This window comes from Fonsecaea multimorphosa, assembly GCF_000836435.1.
Source record: "Fonsecaea multimorphosa CBS 102226 unplaced genomic scaffold supercont1.10, whole genome shotgun sequence".
Taxonomy (NCBI): domain Eukaryota; kingdom Fungi; phylum Ascomycota; class Eurotiomycetes; order Chaetothyriales; family Herpotrichiellaceae; genus Fonsecaea; species Fonsecaea multimorphosa.
The window spans coordinates 86,576-104,276 of NW_015971644.1; the positions used below are offsets into that span (position 1 = coordinate 86,576).

Sequence of the window (17,701 nt, forward strand, 5' to 3'; positions counted from 1 at the left end):
AAACAGCGTTACACCACGCAGCAGAGAATGGTGATGATAGCGTTGTGGAGATGTTGATCTCGAGAGGCATTGATATATCCATCCAGGACAAAGAAGGGAAAACAGCGTTGCACTACGTAGCAGGGTGGGGACAAGCAGGATTGGCGCAGCTATTATTGAAAAGCGAAGCAAACCCACTCACCGAGGACAACGAAGGTACCACCGCAATTCATGAAGCAGCGATGCACAAGCAAGAGGAAGTCCTGAAGCTGTTGCTCGAACACGTGGGCAAGGGAAATGAGACCGAGCGATGGCTCGCGACTACACGTCTCCGCGAGGCTGTCGATCAAGCAAAAAAGGGCGAAGTCAGGTCCCTGCTGGAAAAGGGGGCAGATCCCAATTTTTGGGAAAATTCATGGGTCTCTCTCTTGCACCTCGCTATTGTGCGCGAGGACGCCGACGTGCTGCAGCTCCTATTGACCAACCAGGCTAACGTCAGCGTGAAAGACTATTGTGGTAGGACCGCTTTGCACTGGGCAGCCTTTAGAAATTACGACGTTGGCGTTCGACTCCTCCTCGAGCATGGTGCCGATACCCAAGCGACAGATGATTATGGCATAACGCCATTGCATTTTGCAGCAGCATATGGAAGTGCTTCGGTAGTGAAGCGATTGCTCGATAATGGATCACTACTGAATGCGAAAGACAAGAAGGAACAAACAGCTCTAGCCTGGTTCTTCCGTCCAGACTTGTTGAGCTGGAATCCTCATATGATCCGTAAGAATGACTTATTGCCCGAAGAGGAAAGAGAAGACGAGGAACAAAGAGCCAGAAGATATCCGGATATTCTTGACCTCCTTATCGAGAAGGGCGCCGATCTAAATGAGCCTCTGCCAACCTGGAATACCATTCTGTTGTTGGCTGCCGAATCCTGGCCGCGTTTTGCCAGAGTGCCTCTGATACAGCGAGCTCTTGAAGCCGGGGCAGATGTGGCAGAACAGAACGAGGATGGTAAGAGTGCGTTGTATCTGGCAGCAGTTGGTGGAGATGTAGAAGCAGTACGACTACTCCTGGAGCATGGAGCCGACCCCAATCAAAGAAATAAGAGGAACAAATTCGGTCCTGGTGATCACGATGAGCATGGCACCACGGCACTCCATGAAGCAGCGCAGAGGGGTAACGTGGAAATGGCGCGCCTGCTCATCGAAGCCGGAGCAGATGCGGAAGCCGCTGATGAAGACGGGAACACGGTATTACATGAGGCAGTCAACGAGCCGGCAATCAAGAAGGGTGCGACACCAGCGATCATTGACCTCCTTCTTGCTCAAGGGGTTGATATCAACGCTCACTATGGTGGCAAGAAAGCAACTGTACTCCACCATGCAGTTATGAAAGGAGATGTCGCGACGGTGCAGTTTCTACTTGAACGCGGTGCTAACATTGCCGCTACGGACGTCGAAGAGATGACGGCTCTTGACTGGGCGAAGGAGTCAGGCCATGAAGCAATGATATTCGTTCTAAGTCGCCATAGCACGCGGACTTAGCCTTGTATCGAATCTGAAGGCGAACCAGGACAAGATTGAAGTACTCGATATTGAGATCCAGCTCCTTGCGGTCTGCTGTGCGCAACCAAGCCCCTTTTTCTATCATGTTTTGAATTATTATGGAGCTAGACATACAAATACCCTCCGGGCGGGAGATGGTTCAAGCTACGCAGGCATGCAGGCAGACGGACGTCGCCGCTGACTCTAGCTTCTTGGTCTCTCGAATCCTCCCTCCCTCTCTCGCGCCTTTTCATTCTTAACAACCCCTGTAAAGAAACGCCGTGCCATGAACCCGAGCACCTCACACTCAGCCAAAACACAGACTTTTTGAGAGGGTGGAATAAACAGCTTGCGACGTCCTGCTTGCTCACAGCTCAAGCACTGATGACAACTCGTGGTGAAAGTGCTCGCTCGCTATCCATCCACCGTAACGCTGCTCATGCACAATCCTTTTCGCAAGCCAACGGCCAACTCCCAAACCGGACCCCTTTATTTCACAGCCAGACACTTGATATCGAAGGTCAACCTGCTATTTTTGGGAATGCCCGACAGAGCCTTGTTCCCATACGCCAGGTGCGCGGGGATGACCAGTCTCCGCTCGCCGCCGACCTGGATGCCCTGGAGCCCAATGTCCCAGCCCTTGATGACTTCGCCGGCGCCGAGCTTGAAGCTGAAAGGCTTGCCGGACTTGTTGCTGTCAAAGACCTTGCCGTTGTCGAGTTTGCCAATGTACCGCATCTCCAGGCGCGATCCTTTCTTCGCGGCGGGTCCGCTGCCGAGTTTGCGGTCGTCGACGGTCACGCCTTGGACTTCCTTGACGCCCAGAGAGGCGCCGCCTGATGACTTCTCCTTGCTGCTGTCGGCCGACTTGGCAGAAGAGGTAGGAGGCGTCGCGGACGGTGTTGGTCCTTGCTCTAGGTTCTTGGCGAATTGGACTTTCTTCTCAGAAGAGCTGCCGTTGGTCTGTGTTGTGTCCTTCTTGCCTTCGGTTGCGCCGACCGCCACGGCTTCGCCATCGTTCTTTTTGAGTTTCTTGAGCCGCTTCTTCTCTGCTTTGCTGAGTTTCTCGGGTGCTGCTGCCTCCTTGGATTCCTCCTTTTTGAGAGACTTGGCGACGATGTCGTCTAGATTGTCCTCTTCCTCGTCGTCCTCGTCATCTTCCGCAGGCCGTTTGTTCTTGCCCTTCCCAGCCATCTTGATGGCCTTGAGTGCGTCCACTTCATCGTCTTCGTCGAGTTCCTTGATGCGAGGGTCTTTGAGATCATCAAGATCGTCGGACTCTTCGTCGGCGTCCTCGAGGGCGTCGAGCTCGTCCTCGTCCGGTGACAGGTCATAATCTAGCTCCTCATCGTCTTCATCTTCGTCATAGAGACGAGCAGGGACGTCGTCTTGAGGAATCACATAGTTTCCAGTAAGGTTGACGGTGTATGCGCCAGATACCTTGAAGAAGATCTTCTCGCCCTCGCCGACCACGAAGTCCAGAGGTTGTTGGCAATTCTAGGTGTGGGATTAGACCAGGTCTGGCATTTCAAGGGAGACGGCTTACCTTTTCGGGGTCGAGAGTGCAGATTACAACCTCGTCCATCTCAAGAGCCTCATCGTCTTCATCTTCTTCATCGTCGGCGTCGTCTTCTCCCTCCAGGGCTTTGGCTTTCCCTTTCCCTTTGGCGCTCTTCATGAGCTCGGTCAGTCTCGCAATGGCCGCTGCATCCTCGTCGTCGTCATCCTCGTCATCTTCGTCTTCCATATCTTCGTCGTCATCGTCGTCCTCATCACCTGCGCTGGCTTTGGACTTCTTCTCACTCGGCCCGCCATTGACTTCTTCGTCGTCCTCGTCTTCGTCGTCTTCATCATCTTCCTCATCGTCGTCCTCTAGGGCGGCAAGGTAGTCCTCATCATCGTCATCATCGTCATCCTCATCAAGCATGCCATCTGGGACGCGGATCAGCTTGAGGGTGGCTCGAGCAGGGCGCTTGTCGTCGGGATCTTCGAGCTCGGGCTCAGCGCTGGGGTCGATGGCGGCCATAGTCAGACGGAACTGTGTACACTGATTAGTACGCACATTCTGTTATACAGGTAGTGAAACAACATACCATGGCAGCGAACTCGGGGACGGCGGGGACCATGATGTCGCCCGGAGGCACTTTCATGGCGTACAACGCCACAGGTTGAACGCCCGACATGTTGGTTGCGGACTGTTTGCAGGATCTCAAAAGGAAAAAGAGATTAGGTTGACTTCAGGAGGAGATACTTTCCAAGGTCGAGTATTTGTAGACCGAGTTCAACTTTGAGAGACTCTTGTCTGAGCGCAAAAGAATTGAAACAAAAAAAAGTAAAAAGCGAGCTTTGCAGTTAATTGGAGAGACTTTTTAGTTGGAGTTTCGCTGCCTCAGAAACGAGCCACAAGCCTCAGCCAAGCCAGAGATTTTTTGCTTATCGATAACGAGTCGCCCCACCAGCGTCTGCCTGCGCCCGTCGCGTTGCTTTGCTCCTCAACGCGCCCGGAACCACATTTGCCTCTCGTCACGTAGAATGCTTCTCTCTCGTACTCTCCATCATCGCTCGTCCCAAGACCATAGACTAACCAGCTGGTCGTGATGCTCGCAGAGATTGTTAACTGGCGACGATGACATCTCCCAGCCCACCATGGGCTCCCGACTAGAAAAGAACTCGGCGCTGGTCCGCAAGCGCATCGAGGGCCACACCTTCAGCGACGAGCAGGGCGAGGAATATGAGGCCTCCAAGTTTGGCGGGTTCGCCGACTACATGCGGAGGAAGAAGATCAAACTCCAGAACCTCGATGTCGAAATCCGCGCCAATTCCTCCGACAAGCCGCCCATCTTCCGTGGCGTCGTCGTCCATGTCAATGGCTACACACAACCTTCGTTAAGCGATCTCCACACCCTCGTTGTTTCTCATGGCGGCGGCTTTCTCCAGTACCTTGACGGCAAGACTGCCGTCACCCACGTCATTGCAAGCCATCTGACTCCTAAGAAGACGGTCGAGTTTGCACGCTACCGCATTGTAAAGCCGGCTTGGGTGGTGGATAGTGTCAAGGCGGGAAAACTGATGCCCTGGGATGCCTACAGGTTGGTTGACGAGGGTGTCACCCAGAAAGTGTTGAGTTTTGAGGGTGGTCAAATTGTCAGTCAGGTCAATACTCAGCAGAGCAGATACAAAGACCAGACCGAGGGAAGTTCGTTTCTTTCTCAATTGCCCCGAGGGGGACAGAGTCCTAGTCGAAACAATGAAGATGCTACACAAGTTCAGCAGACAGATGACCCGGCCCCAGACGAGGAAGCCGATGCTGCGATGCTTCTGGGTGAAAATGGACCGGGGATGGACGATGTCGTTCAATCACCTGCAACTGCTGGAGCGACAATCAGCATTGATGGTGAGCATGCGATTTCCGCAAGTGACGGGCCTGACCTGGAACACAAATCACCCGATCGAGGTCAAACAGCAGACGCCTTACTGAGTGACCCTCCAAAGCCCGAAAAGCGCCAATTGACGGCTGAAGAGCACAACGCCATTCTCCTTTCCAATCCCCACATGGCCAAATCGAGTACCGCAAATCCCGACTTCATCAACCAGTACTATCGCGAGTCCAGGTTGCATCACCTATCTACCTGGAAAGCGGATCTGAAAGCACAGTTGCAGGCCCGCACCCAGGAGAAGCTGTCTTCGCAGAAAAGCAGACCCCGAAGAGCCCCAGGGGCAAGAAGGTACATCATGCATGTCGACTTTGACAGCTTCTTTGCTGCAGTGTCTTTGCGTAAACACCCTCATTTGGTCGACAAACCCGTGGTGATTGCGCACGGAAGCGGACCAGGGTCCGAGATTGCGAGTTGCAACTATCCTGCCAGAAAATACGGCATCAAGAACGGCATGTGGATGAAATCCGCGCTGGGTATGTGCCCTGATGTCAAAGTCTTGCCCTATGACTTCAAGGCATACGAAGAAGCAAGCCGTCACTTTTACGATTCCATTCTTGAGATAGATGGTGTGGTTCAGAGTATAAGTATAGACGAGGCTTTGCTGGACGTCAGCGAGCAGTGCATCCAGGCCGGCGGATCAGATGGAAGAGCTCTCTCGGAAGGTTCAATATACCGCGAACAAGAAGCTGCCCAGCGTCTGGCGCAAGATTTACGTGCCTCGGTGAAACAAAAGACAGGCTGTGACGTCTCGGTGGGCATTGGAGGCAATATACTGCTGGCCAAGGTTGCTCTGCGAAAGGCCAAACCTGCCGGGCAACACCTGATCAAGCCAGAAGAAGTTCTGGACTTTATTGGCGAATTGACAGTTACGGATCTGCCCGGTGTTGCTTGGAGTATTGGGAATAAGCTGGAAGAAATCGGAATCAAGTTCGTCAAGGATATTAGAGCCTGCACCAAAGAGAGGCTCATCACAACCTTGGGTCCCAAGACTGGCGAGAAGATATGGGACTATTCCCGTGGTATTGACAGACAGGAAGTGGGTGACCAGGTCGTTCGAAAGTCGGTGTCCGCCGAAATCAACTGGGGAATCCGGTTCATCAATCAACAACAGGCAGAAGAATTTGTTCAGAGCCTCTGCGAGGAGTTGTCACGGCGGCTTCTCGAGCAATTGGTCAAAGGGAGACAACTGACCATGAAGATCATGCGCAAAGCTGCAGATGCTGGTCTCGATCCTCCCAAGAATCTGGGTCATGGCAAGTGTGATACTTTTAACAAGAGTGTTGTACTTGGCGTTGCCACGAACGATGCCGCTATTTTGGGAAAGGAAGCCATCTCCATTCTGCGTGGTTATGGCTTCCCCCCTGGAGAGCTGCGAGGCCTGGGCGTACAAATGCAGAAACTGGAGCCTCTGAAGCCGACTGCTGCCAGCATAGGCAAGTTTATGGATGGGAGCCAGCGAAGGCTGCAATTCAAGAAGCCCATCACTCAAGCATCAACATCCCCTAGCCTGGCTGAACAGGAAAGACAAAGCCCACTCCCCAGACGGACGCCGACGTCCAATGCAGCGGATGATCCTATCGAAGAAGTGCCAACTCCCGAGAAGCCGAAAGCGAGTGAAGTCATTGCTGGGGCTGTTGAACCGGTCATCCTAGCCGGCGAAGAGCCATCCACCCGGAGGCTTCTGAATATCAGCGGTACACAGTTCATGCTTCCGTCTCAGATTGATCCAAGCGTTTTGGCAGAGCTACCAGCGGATATCAGAAACAAACTTGCGCCCAAACAAAAGAGTATTTTGGACATCATGAGCACCTCTGCTCGTGCAGTGTCCCCGTCACATGAGCCTCTTTCGCGCTCCGTCTCGCCTTTCGTGAGCGACAACGAAGCTGCGTTACCCAGCCAGAGCCAACTTGATCCCGAAACACTTGCAGCACTCCCGCCAGATGTCAGGGACGAAGTGCTCGCCCAGTACAAGCATCGGGACAAAAGAGAAAGGCTCCCAGCGCTCCAGAGTGTGCTGCCTCAATCGCCTCACAAATCTCGGGTTTTGGGCCCAGCGAAGAAGCTAGTTGTGACCCCAACCAAAAAGCAGAAGACAACATCATTGTCCGGCAAGCCTGGGTCGAAGCGAGGTGGCGATTCTTCTGCGACTCTCACACAGTCTAATTTCGTGTCCATGCCCAAGACGAACTTGGATCGACCACCCACGGATTCCCACATCTCTGAAGAAATTTCTGAGGCTTTTCTGAACGAGCTGCCCGAGGATATTCGGCTGGAAATTCTGGCAGAACAGAAGAGAAACCGCATGAAATCCAGATCTGGTCTGAACTTCGACATTAATCGGAAAAAGGCCAAAGCTACCACTCAAGCAGAAGCTACAGCACGCGGGCAACAGAAGCTCCAAGTAGCAAATAAGCCAGATAAGCCAACATTTACTTCTCAGAAGCTGAGTTCTCTGCCAGAGTTGCGGGATGCCATCTCGGCTTGGGTTCGAGAGCTTTCCGTTGATGGCGAAGAACCTGATATGGAGGATGTGACTGCACTCTCTGAATACCTGAGCAAGGTCGTCTCTGTTGAGCGGGACATGGCGAAGGCTGTCGCTGTGGTCAACTGGCTTGGTTTAGTGATAGAGTACGAGAACTTTGGCAGTGACGGAATACGTGGTTCGTGGGAGAAAGCGCTGGCTGTCCTGAAGAGAGACGTGCAGCAAGCGGTCATGGATAGAGGCCTGCCTGCGGTGGTATTTGAATATTAAAGTGAGGCTCAAGCGAGACCAAGAGACTCTGAGAAGAGGCGGCAGTGTTCATGGGTTGGACTTATACTATGTTGTTCTTTCACTTCCCACATGCTCTTGCCTCGCGCCGTTGAGGGAGTCAGCGCAGGTGCATTCTCTTGCCATCATCGCTGTCACTCCCTCTGCCCGACCACATCTTCTTTGTTCGCCCTCTTTTCTTCTCCCACCATCGGCATCCCCATCGGCATTGGCATTGGCTTTCGCTTTGACTTTACTTATGCCTCTATTGCTCTTATACCCATAACTGATATAGGAAGCGGCAGCAACCCACGCAGCCAGTCTTCTACCCACACGCCATGACGCTGGTAATGGCTCTGAGTCGAAAACGACGGCCATCCTCACCTCCTCCGCTCTCCCTTTCAGCTCGCCGGCCCACCCCGCCGCTCTCTAAGATACAAAAGCTCAACCATCTCTTCGATGGGACAGGCTCGCGATCAATGGAGTCCACAAGCACTGGACGGTCAAAGCACAGCGTCAAGAGCCAGCTCAAGAGAGGGGTCTCCAGCATCAAAACGGTCCTGGGCATCGGAGATAGACGCAGTGATGATACTGTCCAGCACCACACTGAGGCCATGTTTCCTCCGACTCAAGAAAATAGCTCCGTATACTTACTTGCCAATGAATCGAATACGACATTGATCCGCCAACCTCTGAAAATTCGACTGACTGCAATCGCCGACACCCCAGAAGAAGATGAGGACATGTCAGTCTCGCCGACTAGTAGGAGCGCTCCGATCACTCCTTTACACGAAATCGCTGAAAATGAAGACGACAATCCATGCCATGCTCCTACTACCAATAACTGTAGAGAGATCTCCCGAAGTCAATCTGCTCCTGGACTTCAACGCCGCATAAGCCAAAAGTTTCAACAAGCATTCGGCAACGGACACTCGACCGTTATCAAGAGAGCAGATTTACGCTCGAGGCCTAGCGTTCAGACGCTGTTACGTGAATCAGCCGTCGCTTCCTCTCCGCCGTTCTCATCTACCCTTTCCACATTGAATAGCGGTACCTTTTCTTCCTTTGATCGAAATGCATCGACTCCGCCAACTTCTGAGCCTGTGACTCCACTCTCGATAATCCGCCGTGGAAGCATGGATTTATTAGACATTGAACACCAGACGTTCACGGTGGAAGGTCGATTGCTTAGTCCGATACCAGAAAGCATATGTTCTCCCCCTCCTACCATCAGGACGGTCGAAGCTGCTGCGACAACAAAAATTTTCTTCGAGCTCCATTTCAACTCAATATTCCATGGTCCCTCGCCGAGAGCAATACGGTGCAAAGACTTGGAGAAACGAATGCGTGAACTCCACCTGCCTCCAGATATTCGGGATCGAGCTCGGAAAGCATGGGAGCTGGCTAAGAGCGAGAATCTCCGGCAGCGTCGAGTGCTGAAAAATACAACTAACCAAGCCAAAGCAAGCCAAGGAGTCAGCGTCGGTGGCTTTGAAATGATCAGCGTCCTCGGGAAGGGGAGCTTTGGGGTCGTTCGACTGGTCAAGGCAAAGAGTAGTCAGGATGGATCGAACAGTCCTGAAGCCAAAGGTGCCGACAGCATGCTGATCGACGTACCTTCTCGGTCCACCCTGAAGTCTTCCAGCAAGGTGCTGTCTGGTGGCCTTTTCAACAAGCGTCGGGACTCCATCAAGGCCAGGAAGGAAGTCTACGCCATGAAAGTCATTCGCAAGTCAGATATGATCCGAAATGGACAAGAGGGACATCTACGAGCCGAGCGTGACTTCCTTGTCGCCGCCGAGGGTTCGAAATGGATCATTCCACTGATTGCTGCTTTCCAGGACCGAAAACACTTGTATCTTGTCATGGAGTACTGCATTGGGGGCGATTTTCTTGGGTTGCTCATCCGCAAAAACACCCTCAGCGAAGACTTCACGAGATTCTATATCGCGGAAATGATTCTCTGCGTCGAAGAAGCCCATCGTATGCAGTGGATTCATCGAGATGTGAAACCAGACAACTTTCTCATTGCATTTGACGGTCATCTGAAGATTTCCGACTTCGGCCTGGCTTTTGATGGGGACTGGTCTCACGATCAGAGGTTCTATCAAAAGAATCGTCACTCACTGTTGGATGAATTAGGAATAATCGTCGATGGTGACGAGCAGGACAAACAAGAGAAAGAAGCCCAGTCACACCACGCAAGCAGGAAGCATGGAAAGGATGATTCGGCTAACAAGGATGAACCAACACTTGGAGAGCCAATCTTGGATTGGCGCAACCGGTCGCAACGTCGACGTTTGGCCCGGTCAGTCGTTGGCACTTCGCAATACATGGCTCCCGAAGTCATTCGCGGCGACATGTACGACGGACGATGCGACTAGTGGAGCATCGCAATCATCATGTACGAATGCCTGTTCGGTTTTACACCTTTTGCGTGCGACGATCGCCATCAAACCAAGCTCAAGATCCTGCAGCACAAGAAAACCTTGGTGTTTCCGCAGCCGGACGGTGTTCCGGAACCGAGCATGGAAGCATTGGACCTCATGATGCAGATCCTTGTAGAGAAGGAGAAACGCCTCTGCAGCCGTCAGTATGAGCACAATGACTTCACCAGGAAGGTTGTTGGCGGCCGACTTGTCCGATGTGTTGCGGACAAGGCTCATCAAAACTATCAGGGATATTTTGTCTACCCTAGTGATGCAGAAGATATCAAGCGCCATGCATGGTTTGCGAAAATGGACTGGGACACTTTCTACCGGCAACGTCCGCCTTATCAGCCTCGTGTTAGAGATTGGGAAGACACCAAATACTTTGATGACGAAGATCCCATCTCCGACATTGATTCTGCGACGACATTGGACGAAGGTGGTCTCGCTGCCGAAGTGGAAACTGCCGCTCAAGATCCAAATCCGAAGCGCAAGACTACCCAAGTGAGCCATCACCACGCAGAAGTGCAGAACATTGTCCCGTCCACTGCCATAAAACTTCCTCCTCTCCAGGACTGTCTTGAACTCGGTCTGAACGATACTGCAGCGAAAAACAATGGGCTGAAAAATCCTCTCATGCAACCACGGGTGAATGGGTGCCCCACTACCGGAGCCACGCTTGTGGAAACGGGTCACCATGGTGAAGGGGCTCTAGCGACAGTCAGCGCAGAGAACGTCAAACCCAAGGCAAGGAAGAGGGAATTGAAGAGGCCCAGGGACATCATCTTACGGGACCCTGCTACAGGCGCGCCAGCTTTGGAGACTCGGAAACTCGGCGCTTTCATGGGTTATGAGTATCGCCAGCCTGCGATGGCTGAGGATATTATAGAACAGGTAATTGCCGAGGAGATGGAAGGGAACAAAATCAAAACGTTTCGGCCAGGATGTGATCAGCAGGATCCCGACCTAACCTACGAGAGGCAGGTGTTCATGGATGCCGGTGGGCACTTGTCTCCCCGTTATCGCGCCGGGCTGATGTGAGCGCTCGGTTCTCTACTGTGGCTATTGGGATGGTGGTGGTGAGAAGGCAGAGAGGTCTGTGCCCTTGAGCATAAGGAGTTGCTCTCAGCCGGGTGGACAGTGTGAGCTTAGGGAGAAGCGGGATCAGTCAGATGGTCCTTTCCATACGACAGGATAAGTTTAGCGTTGGCGAATGCATATTCTTAGTGCCCAAGCCAATTGGGGATCATATTACTCCATGCTTTACCATCTATGTACATGGGTGGTGTCCTAGAGCCTGCCTTGTGCTTGTACAAACTCCTCGCTGAAAGGGTAGTCGATGTAGCCCACTTCAGACTTTGGGGTGTAGAAGGTATCTCGGTTGTATGGGGTCAGGGGGAGGTTGTTTGCAATTCTGAAGACCAAGTCAGGGGTTGAGATGAAATGCCGGCCAAAGACAATGGCGATATCCTGATCCTTGTATTCCTCGTCTACGGCGCGGCGGGCGCTTGCCGGGGTGAAGCCGCCGGCGATCAGCACGGGGGAGGCGTTTCCCCAGGCGGTAACCAGGGGTTTTATATTCTCGGTGGTCTCGACGTCGGCGTTGCCCGAGATGCGGGCCTCGACGAGGTGGACGTAGGCGAGGCCGAGATCTTTCAGCCCGTCCATGAAGTTGAGGAACTGCGGTAGGGGTTCGCGCATCTTCATGCCCTGGAACGTGCTGAAGGGGCTCAGACGGATGCCCGTGCGGTGGGCGCCCACGGCGGCGGCGACGGCGCGGGCGACTTCAAGCCCAAACCGCGAGCGGTTGGGGATGCTGCCCCCGTACTCGTCGGTGCGCACGTTGCACACGTCCTGCGTGAACTGGTCGATCAGGTAGCCGTTTGCGGCGTGGATCTCGACGCCGTCGAAGCCGGCCTTGTGGACGGCGTTGCGCGCCGCGGTCACGTAGTCGTCGACCCAGCCCTGGATCTCGTCGGTGCGGATCTCCCGCGGCACCGGGGTCGGCGCACTGCTCCCGCTCCCGTGGCTGCTGCTGTCGCTCTTGACGACCGGGGTGGGCGAACTCGACACGATCTCGATCCCCTCTGCGGACGCCACCTCCGGGTTCGCGGTGCGGCCTAGCGCCCATAGTTGTAAGTAGACGAACGAGCCCTTGGAGTGCACGGCGTCGACGACCTGCTTCCAGCTGGCGATCTGCTCGTCCGTGTATATCCCCGGGACGTTCAGGTAGCCGCCTGCCCGGTGAGAGATGAAGGTCGCCTCTGTGATCAGGAGCGTCCCCGGGACGCAGGACCGTTGGCTGTAGTGCGTCGCGGCGATGGGCATTATCACGTGGGACTCGTCGGCCCGGAACCGCGTCAACGGTGCCATCACCAGTCGGTGTTGGAGCGTCGCGTTGCCGAGCTTGAGTGGCTCGAAGAGCCGCGAGGGCGACGGCGTCGGAATGGGGAGAGAGCCCATGGTTCTTCTTTTTGCCTTCGGTTGTGTGTAAAGAAGTTGAGGGGGGCTTGGTGTTCGTTGACTGGATCTCCCGCGACGTAGACCCTCGGCGCGTCAAACCTGTAGTCGCGCAAGACGTGGTCTATCAGGACGTCGATGGACGAGTTCTATTGCGGGGTCTGGTCAATTGATACCCCGTGCGTACAGGTTTGGTGCCGCTTGGTACGTCGAGTCGGGGTTTTGCGGGGTTTTCTCAAGACCGCCCCAGCCGTGGGTTTGTCGAGAGTTAAGCTGAGAGAAAGATGCTAGGCGGATAGGGCGATGACGACGTTGACGACGACGACGGGCAGCAATACTAGTCTTGACTGTGACCGACGCGCGTTGTTGAAAAGAATATATATGCCTGTCGCAGAAAGATGTTTCGAGTTCAACAATGTCCATTGAAGAAGTGTGGGGGGTTTTCGGAGATGGGGTTTTTTCATAAGCCGGGCAAAAAGTCCAGGCTCTCCTGGTTGGTTATCGCCGCTGTTTGTTCGTTAACAGTACGAGGTATTGGTCAGCAACATCGCTGAAAGCCCGTCACCTAGGGATTCTCAGAACTCCGTCCCCACCCTAGTACCTCCCTAGGTACTTTATGGAGGTATTCTATCCAAATCAGCTGTATCACGTGGGGACGGGGTTCTGACGTCCGTGGCTGGCCCAGTTGATTGGCTGATATTGACGATTTCAGTCGGTAGAGGGAGAGAATCCGGAGTCTGGTTGGCCTGGATAAGCGAGCCAATGGTGTCACGGCGAGCAAGGTGCCGTCGGAGAGGCGGATGAGCGAGTACGAGGTAAGCTCTGGTGTTGTGGTAGTCGCGAGGCTGTCCAAGGCTGACAGGTGCCGGCGACAGTCAAAAGTCTATTCAAACTTCCACGTCGACGGGCATTCTGTCGCCAGAGAATCCCTGCTGTCAGGTTCCGACAACAGCACCACTTTCTGATCTGAGAGGACCGTACATTGCCACCACGAGGTCTGCGTCATGCAGCGGGAGTTTATCCTTTCGAGAATAAACAATGCAATCTCGTTGTCGGCTGTTTCTTACCTGAAGCGGGATTTTGAACCCCAAGCACACTTCACGGCGAGTTGGTGAGATTCGGGGAAAGGGAGCGGGGGATTAAGGGGCAACGGGAAAGATGGGTGAAGTGGGAGGGTCTAGCCTCGCTGCGGGAAACAAACCATTATTCACCTGCTTGATGTTCGAAAAGCTCAAGTCCTGAGGGTTCAAGAGCATCGTCTGAGCAGAGAGTGGCATTGTGACAAAGTTGGACCGTCTGAAAAGAGGGAGAGGAGGTTCTGCAGAGAAGATATTAAAGGGAGTATCAAGTGCAGTGGGCGGGAGGGTCACGTGGGGCCACCCAGGGCCCTCTTTCCTTGGCGCCAAGCTCCACAGTCACATGTCTCCACCGACGGGCATTTGTGTCACCGAATCCAAAAGTCACTTTTAGCTCCCTGCTGTGCCCTCCCAGCGAGGCCAGTGCTCAGAGATGCCTCTCTCTCTGGCCACGGCAGTTGCAAGATGGGACAGTTGCGCGAGAGAAAAGGGGGAACTATCAGCCAGGTACCCAGTCGATCATTTGGCTCTTACCTCAGACTAATCCTTCAAGGGACCAATACTCTACCGACTTTTTCAGGCACTAAAATGGCACCCACAGGTCCCATCCCTAGGCACTAGATGGTTACGAGTTGGCCCTCTCCTGATGCTAATGACGCCCAGCCTCCCCTTGGGAGAGACAAAGCATAACCAGGGCAACAGGATCAATCTTGCAGCCAGTCAAGCAGATCAGGGTACATTCAATGCATATTATCATCGCATCCTGGATTTGTTGCCTCGAATGAGATTGCTCCCTCTTAGTGGGAGGACGGGTCTTCAGCAGACCCTCATATTATAAAAAGAGTACCAGGTACATCTGAATTTCAAGGCCGGTCAGATTTAACAGGTGATCCTCCTGTCCAACTTTGCCGGCAGCGCCAACTTGTCCGTCTCACTCGACTGTTGCCCACTGAAACTCTCGAAATACCTAAAGAGTTTGCCAGGATCTTCCCTGACCCGAGATCTGGTGGCAGGATTAATAATCGAATCGAGCAATACATCGCTCTCCGTCAGTACCGAGATACACCACCACACGATGGTCTTGCAGGGGAGACCGCAGGGCCTAATGCCCAGCACCCGTCGCATCTCGCAGTATTCTTTCCAGGCTTTGAAGTGCATAAGTCCAATTTGTCGGTGGCCCGCACAATACTCGGCCAAGGCCAGAAACAGGAAGGCCACTACGTCTTCGTCACTCGAATCCTTTTGGTTGGCCAGGGCGGATATCCTTTGCCGAGTTTGTGCAAGTATGAAGTTCTGTCGAGCGGCCAAATAGTGGTTCTCGGCATCGAACAAGTCGATCTCGGGCTGTGGTCCGTATTTTCGGAAATGGTTGGCGCTGAAGAGTAGTACCATGGTCTCGAAGCACCATTGGCTTGAAAGAGCAAATGGGATAAACAGTTTGAGCACAGGGTCGTGTTTTTGCACGATCTCGGGATAAACATCCAAGCCCAGCATGGATGCTGCGTTTAGCGCGAAGTACCGAATCAAATTACGATCGATTGGCGTCAAGACAATACGCGACACGTCGACCGACTGTTGGAGTTCTCGCAGCACCGTGCGGTGCGGTTCTTCCTCGGATCCAGGAAAGCGATCCTGCAGGGTCGACTGCTGCTCAGGCGGAGTGTTTTCGATCTTCAGCCCTTCGAGTAACGATAATCCGAATTCCGAGCGACTCTCCATGCTTTCCCTGCGCGACTTGGTGCACAGTTGCGGAGAGTGACGCTCCACATCATACACGCTGGCACTGGACCTGGGCGATTCCGTGTCGGTAAAGGGAAAGGGAGAATTGCCTAATCTGGAGTCCCCTGGAGGATCGCCCTCTCCTGGTGACGGTGCACGTCGTTTCCTGTCGACTGTCGCCCGTTCAGACGAAGTTTTGTCCTGGCCCTCCAGCTTTGTCCGTGGTTCGGCTTTAACGGCGGTCCTCGAACGTGGTGATTCTGAACGAGGCTTCCGTAGAAATGGTGACACCGTGACGCTATCCCGCTGGAAGTCGATGACAGCTGCATAATGAGAAATTCGATTCTTGGTCGCCCGGTCTGATTCGCCAGCCCTGGCGGACGGTGCATTTGTTGTGTCTGGATTTGGTTGTCCATTTTCCTCTTTGGGTCGCATCCATCGCAACGGCGAGAACTGGTTTCGAGAAACCCATTCTGATCGCGCTTCTCTCTTGGATCGCACACGATCTTTCATCAGATGCGCGCGTGCTGTCTCGGTGACTCCGCGTCGGTTAATGTCATAGTCTACAAAGGTGAACACTCTCTCCTCTGGCTGTTGTTGCGACATGCTGGCCGTTGCTGTAGGGGTTCTAACGACGTGGTTGACTTGTCCCTTTCCCTGTCGGATGAATGCTAATGTATTGTTGTCCTCGGGTATATAGAGCCTTGAGAGGGGATCTTCCTGCGGCTGCTCTCCGATATTACTCATCCCTGAGCCCCATCGACCGTAATGCTTTGTACCGGCGACCTTGTGGCTAGCGGCGAGGAAGTTCAAGGCCTGAGGGAGCAGGATCTTCCACAGTATTGAAACGGCGATAACCGCCAGGGCCTAAAGTCCTCGACCCAATCGGCAAGTCTGTGCCGGCAGCTATACGACACTATTCCTTTTTTTGAGAAGAAGAAAATTGGCCTGATTGGTTGCCCGGTGGCGTTGGTACAGAGCGAGACGGGCGCTCCTGTTTCCTCCTCTTGAAGCAGAAAAATATCCGCGACGAACTACGTACACAAGGGCGCCCATAAACGATTCCTTCTCGTTGGTCTCGTATCATCCGGACCCTTAGCTTCCGCCGCGAACCAATCAATGCTGCCATTCCCCGATAGTGCTCGTTACGGCAAGTCCACATTCCACCTAGCCTCGTCGGCGGACCTGGAGGTACTCTGCACGCCATGCATACGAAGACGCCACTTGGTCTTTCATTATTACCATCCAACTGGTCAGAACATCCACAGACTTTACGCCGGATTCTTTGTCAGCCGCCATCGTCTTCACATTTCTTAGTCATTGCAGTGGCTGCCCGGGATCTGGAGCCCGATGACCATGGACCAGGGCAAGGCATAATTACATGATGTGCAGAGTAGGCACATCGCTTTCCAGGTTCTCGAAGCCATCTCCGTTGCGGGCAGTTCTTCCCATCCAGAACCGTGCCGTAGCTGAAGCGAGCCTCATCCCAGCCAATCGTTCCACGGTCGCGATGCCTTCAAACCTCTCTTACAAAAGAGTTGATTCATCCTCAGGGTCTGCTTGCCTTGGTCGATCTTCTGACAGTACTGCGAAAATCGCATGCTAGGTGACGCTGACTACATTGTTCTGTAACCCCCGCTCAACTTCGCTTAGCAATATCCATGTCAAGTCTGAAATTTACCGTACCAATGGTCAAAGACCCAGTTTCTAGCGTACGAAGCGGATCATGAGAGCGCTGACATTTCCTCGGGCGAGAGCACCTAGAATTCGGGGATCCATATGCTTCCGGTTTCCAAACAAGACCGAGTGGGAGTCAAGGACCATTCGACATATGTACCGAGTACTTTGTAGTATCTTTCCTCCCCACTTGGATATTCGCAGTGACCCTCGTAACAGCCTGTCTCAAGACATGTTTGTCTCCCGGTGTTGGTCTATCCGCGGTCGACACAGCTTTTCAACAGGATGAAGGGTCCAGCCGTGACCCGCTCTGACGACTCCTAGACTAATTGGGTCCGCAGTGCTTCAGCCTACGAGCCAGGAGCCACCCACGAGAGCAAGATCTGACATTTATCCACATCTTCGAGGGCGGATTAATATCGAAATTTGCCGACTAAGTATGTAATCCAAAACGTATCTAGAACATGTTTACCATTCGTCCCCACTCGTACCTCTGTCAAGGTATTGGAGAGAGTCACTCTAGCCCGTTTGAGAACATAAAGGACACATTGTCATTGGGCAACTATTCACATTCCGGCTCGCTGGTCGCAGGTACTTTGGCATTCACAGCATCTGTGAAAGACTCTATGTG

At 53.4% G+C, this 17,701-nt stretch overlaps 7 protein-coding genes across 7 annotated transcripts in view; 4 read left to right on the top strand and 3 right to left on the bottom strand.

Moving 5' to 3' along the window:
* The window catches only part of Z520_05601 (uncharacterized protein), a gene marked incomplete at both ends in the record, with an annotated part of 4,657 nt that extends 3,134 nt beyond the window's left edge, over nucleotides 1-1,523 (top strand). The window contains one exon of the mRNA XM_016776104.1: nucleotides 25-1,523. Within this exon, the coding sequence (XP_016632423.1) occupies nucleotides 25-1,523 (1,499 nt within the window). The remainder of the gene's footprint in view (nucleotides 1-24) is intronic.
* A 489-nt stretch (nucleotides 1,524-2,012) lies between these two features.
* Nucleotides 2,013-3,706, bottom strand: Z520_05602 (uncharacterized protein; the record flags this gene model as incomplete). The annotated part of the gene is made up of 3 exons (XM_016776105.1): nucleotides 2,013-3,020; nucleotides 3,070-3,561; nucleotides 3,617-3,706. 3 exons carry the CDS (start codon nucleotides 3,704-3,706, stop codon nucleotides 2,013-2,015), a joined length of 1,590 nt encoding a protein of 529 aa, XP_016632424.1.
* A 463-nt stretch (nucleotides 3,707-4,169) lies between these two features.
* On the top strand, nucleotides 4,170-7,712 carry Z520_05603 (uncharacterized protein; the record flags this gene model as incomplete). Its single annotated transcript, XM_016776106.1, has 1 exon — nucleotides 4,170-7,712. One exon carries the CDS (start codon nucleotides 4,170-4,172, stop codon nucleotides 7,710-7,712), a length of 3,543 nt encoding a protein of 1,180 aa, XP_016632425.1.
* A 335-nt stretch (nucleotides 7,713-8,047) lies between these two features.
* Nucleotides 8,048-10,093, top strand: Z520_05604 (uncharacterized protein; the record flags this gene model as incomplete). The annotated part of the gene is made up of 1 exon (XM_016776107.1): nucleotides 8,048-10,093. The coding sequence occupies one exon, from the start codon at nucleotides 8,048-8,050 to the stop codon at nucleotides 10,091-10,093; it is 2,046 nt and encodes a 681-aa protein (XP_016632426.1).
* An 18-nt stretch (nucleotides 10,094-10,111) lies between these two features.
* On the top strand, nucleotides 10,112-11,179 carry Z520_05605 (uncharacterized protein; the record flags this gene model as incomplete). The annotated part of the gene is made up of 1 exon (XM_016776108.1): nucleotides 10,112-11,179. One exon carries the CDS (start codon nucleotides 10,112-10,114, stop codon nucleotides 11,177-11,179), a length of 1,068 nt encoding a protein of 355 aa, XP_016632427.1.
* Nucleotides 11,180-11,428: 249 nt separating this feature from the next.
* Nucleotides 11,429-12,601, bottom strand: Z520_05606 (uncharacterized protein; the record flags this gene model as incomplete). The annotated part of the gene is made up of 1 exon (XM_016776109.1): nucleotides 11,429-12,601. One exon carries the CDS (start codon nucleotides 12,599-12,601, stop codon nucleotides 11,429-11,431), a length of 1,173 nt encoding a protein of 390 aa, XP_016632428.1.
* Nucleotides 12,602-14,553: 1,952 nt separating this feature from the next.
* On the bottom strand, nucleotides 14,554-15,999 carry Z520_05607 (uncharacterized protein; the record flags this gene model as incomplete). The annotated part of the gene is made up of 1 exon (XM_016776110.1): nucleotides 14,554-15,999. The coding sequence occupies one exon, from the start codon at nucleotides 15,997-15,999 to the stop codon at nucleotides 14,554-14,556; it is 1,446 nt and encodes a 481-aa protein (XP_016632429.1).
* Between the last annotated feature and the right edge of the window lie 1,702 nt (nucleotides 16,000-17,701).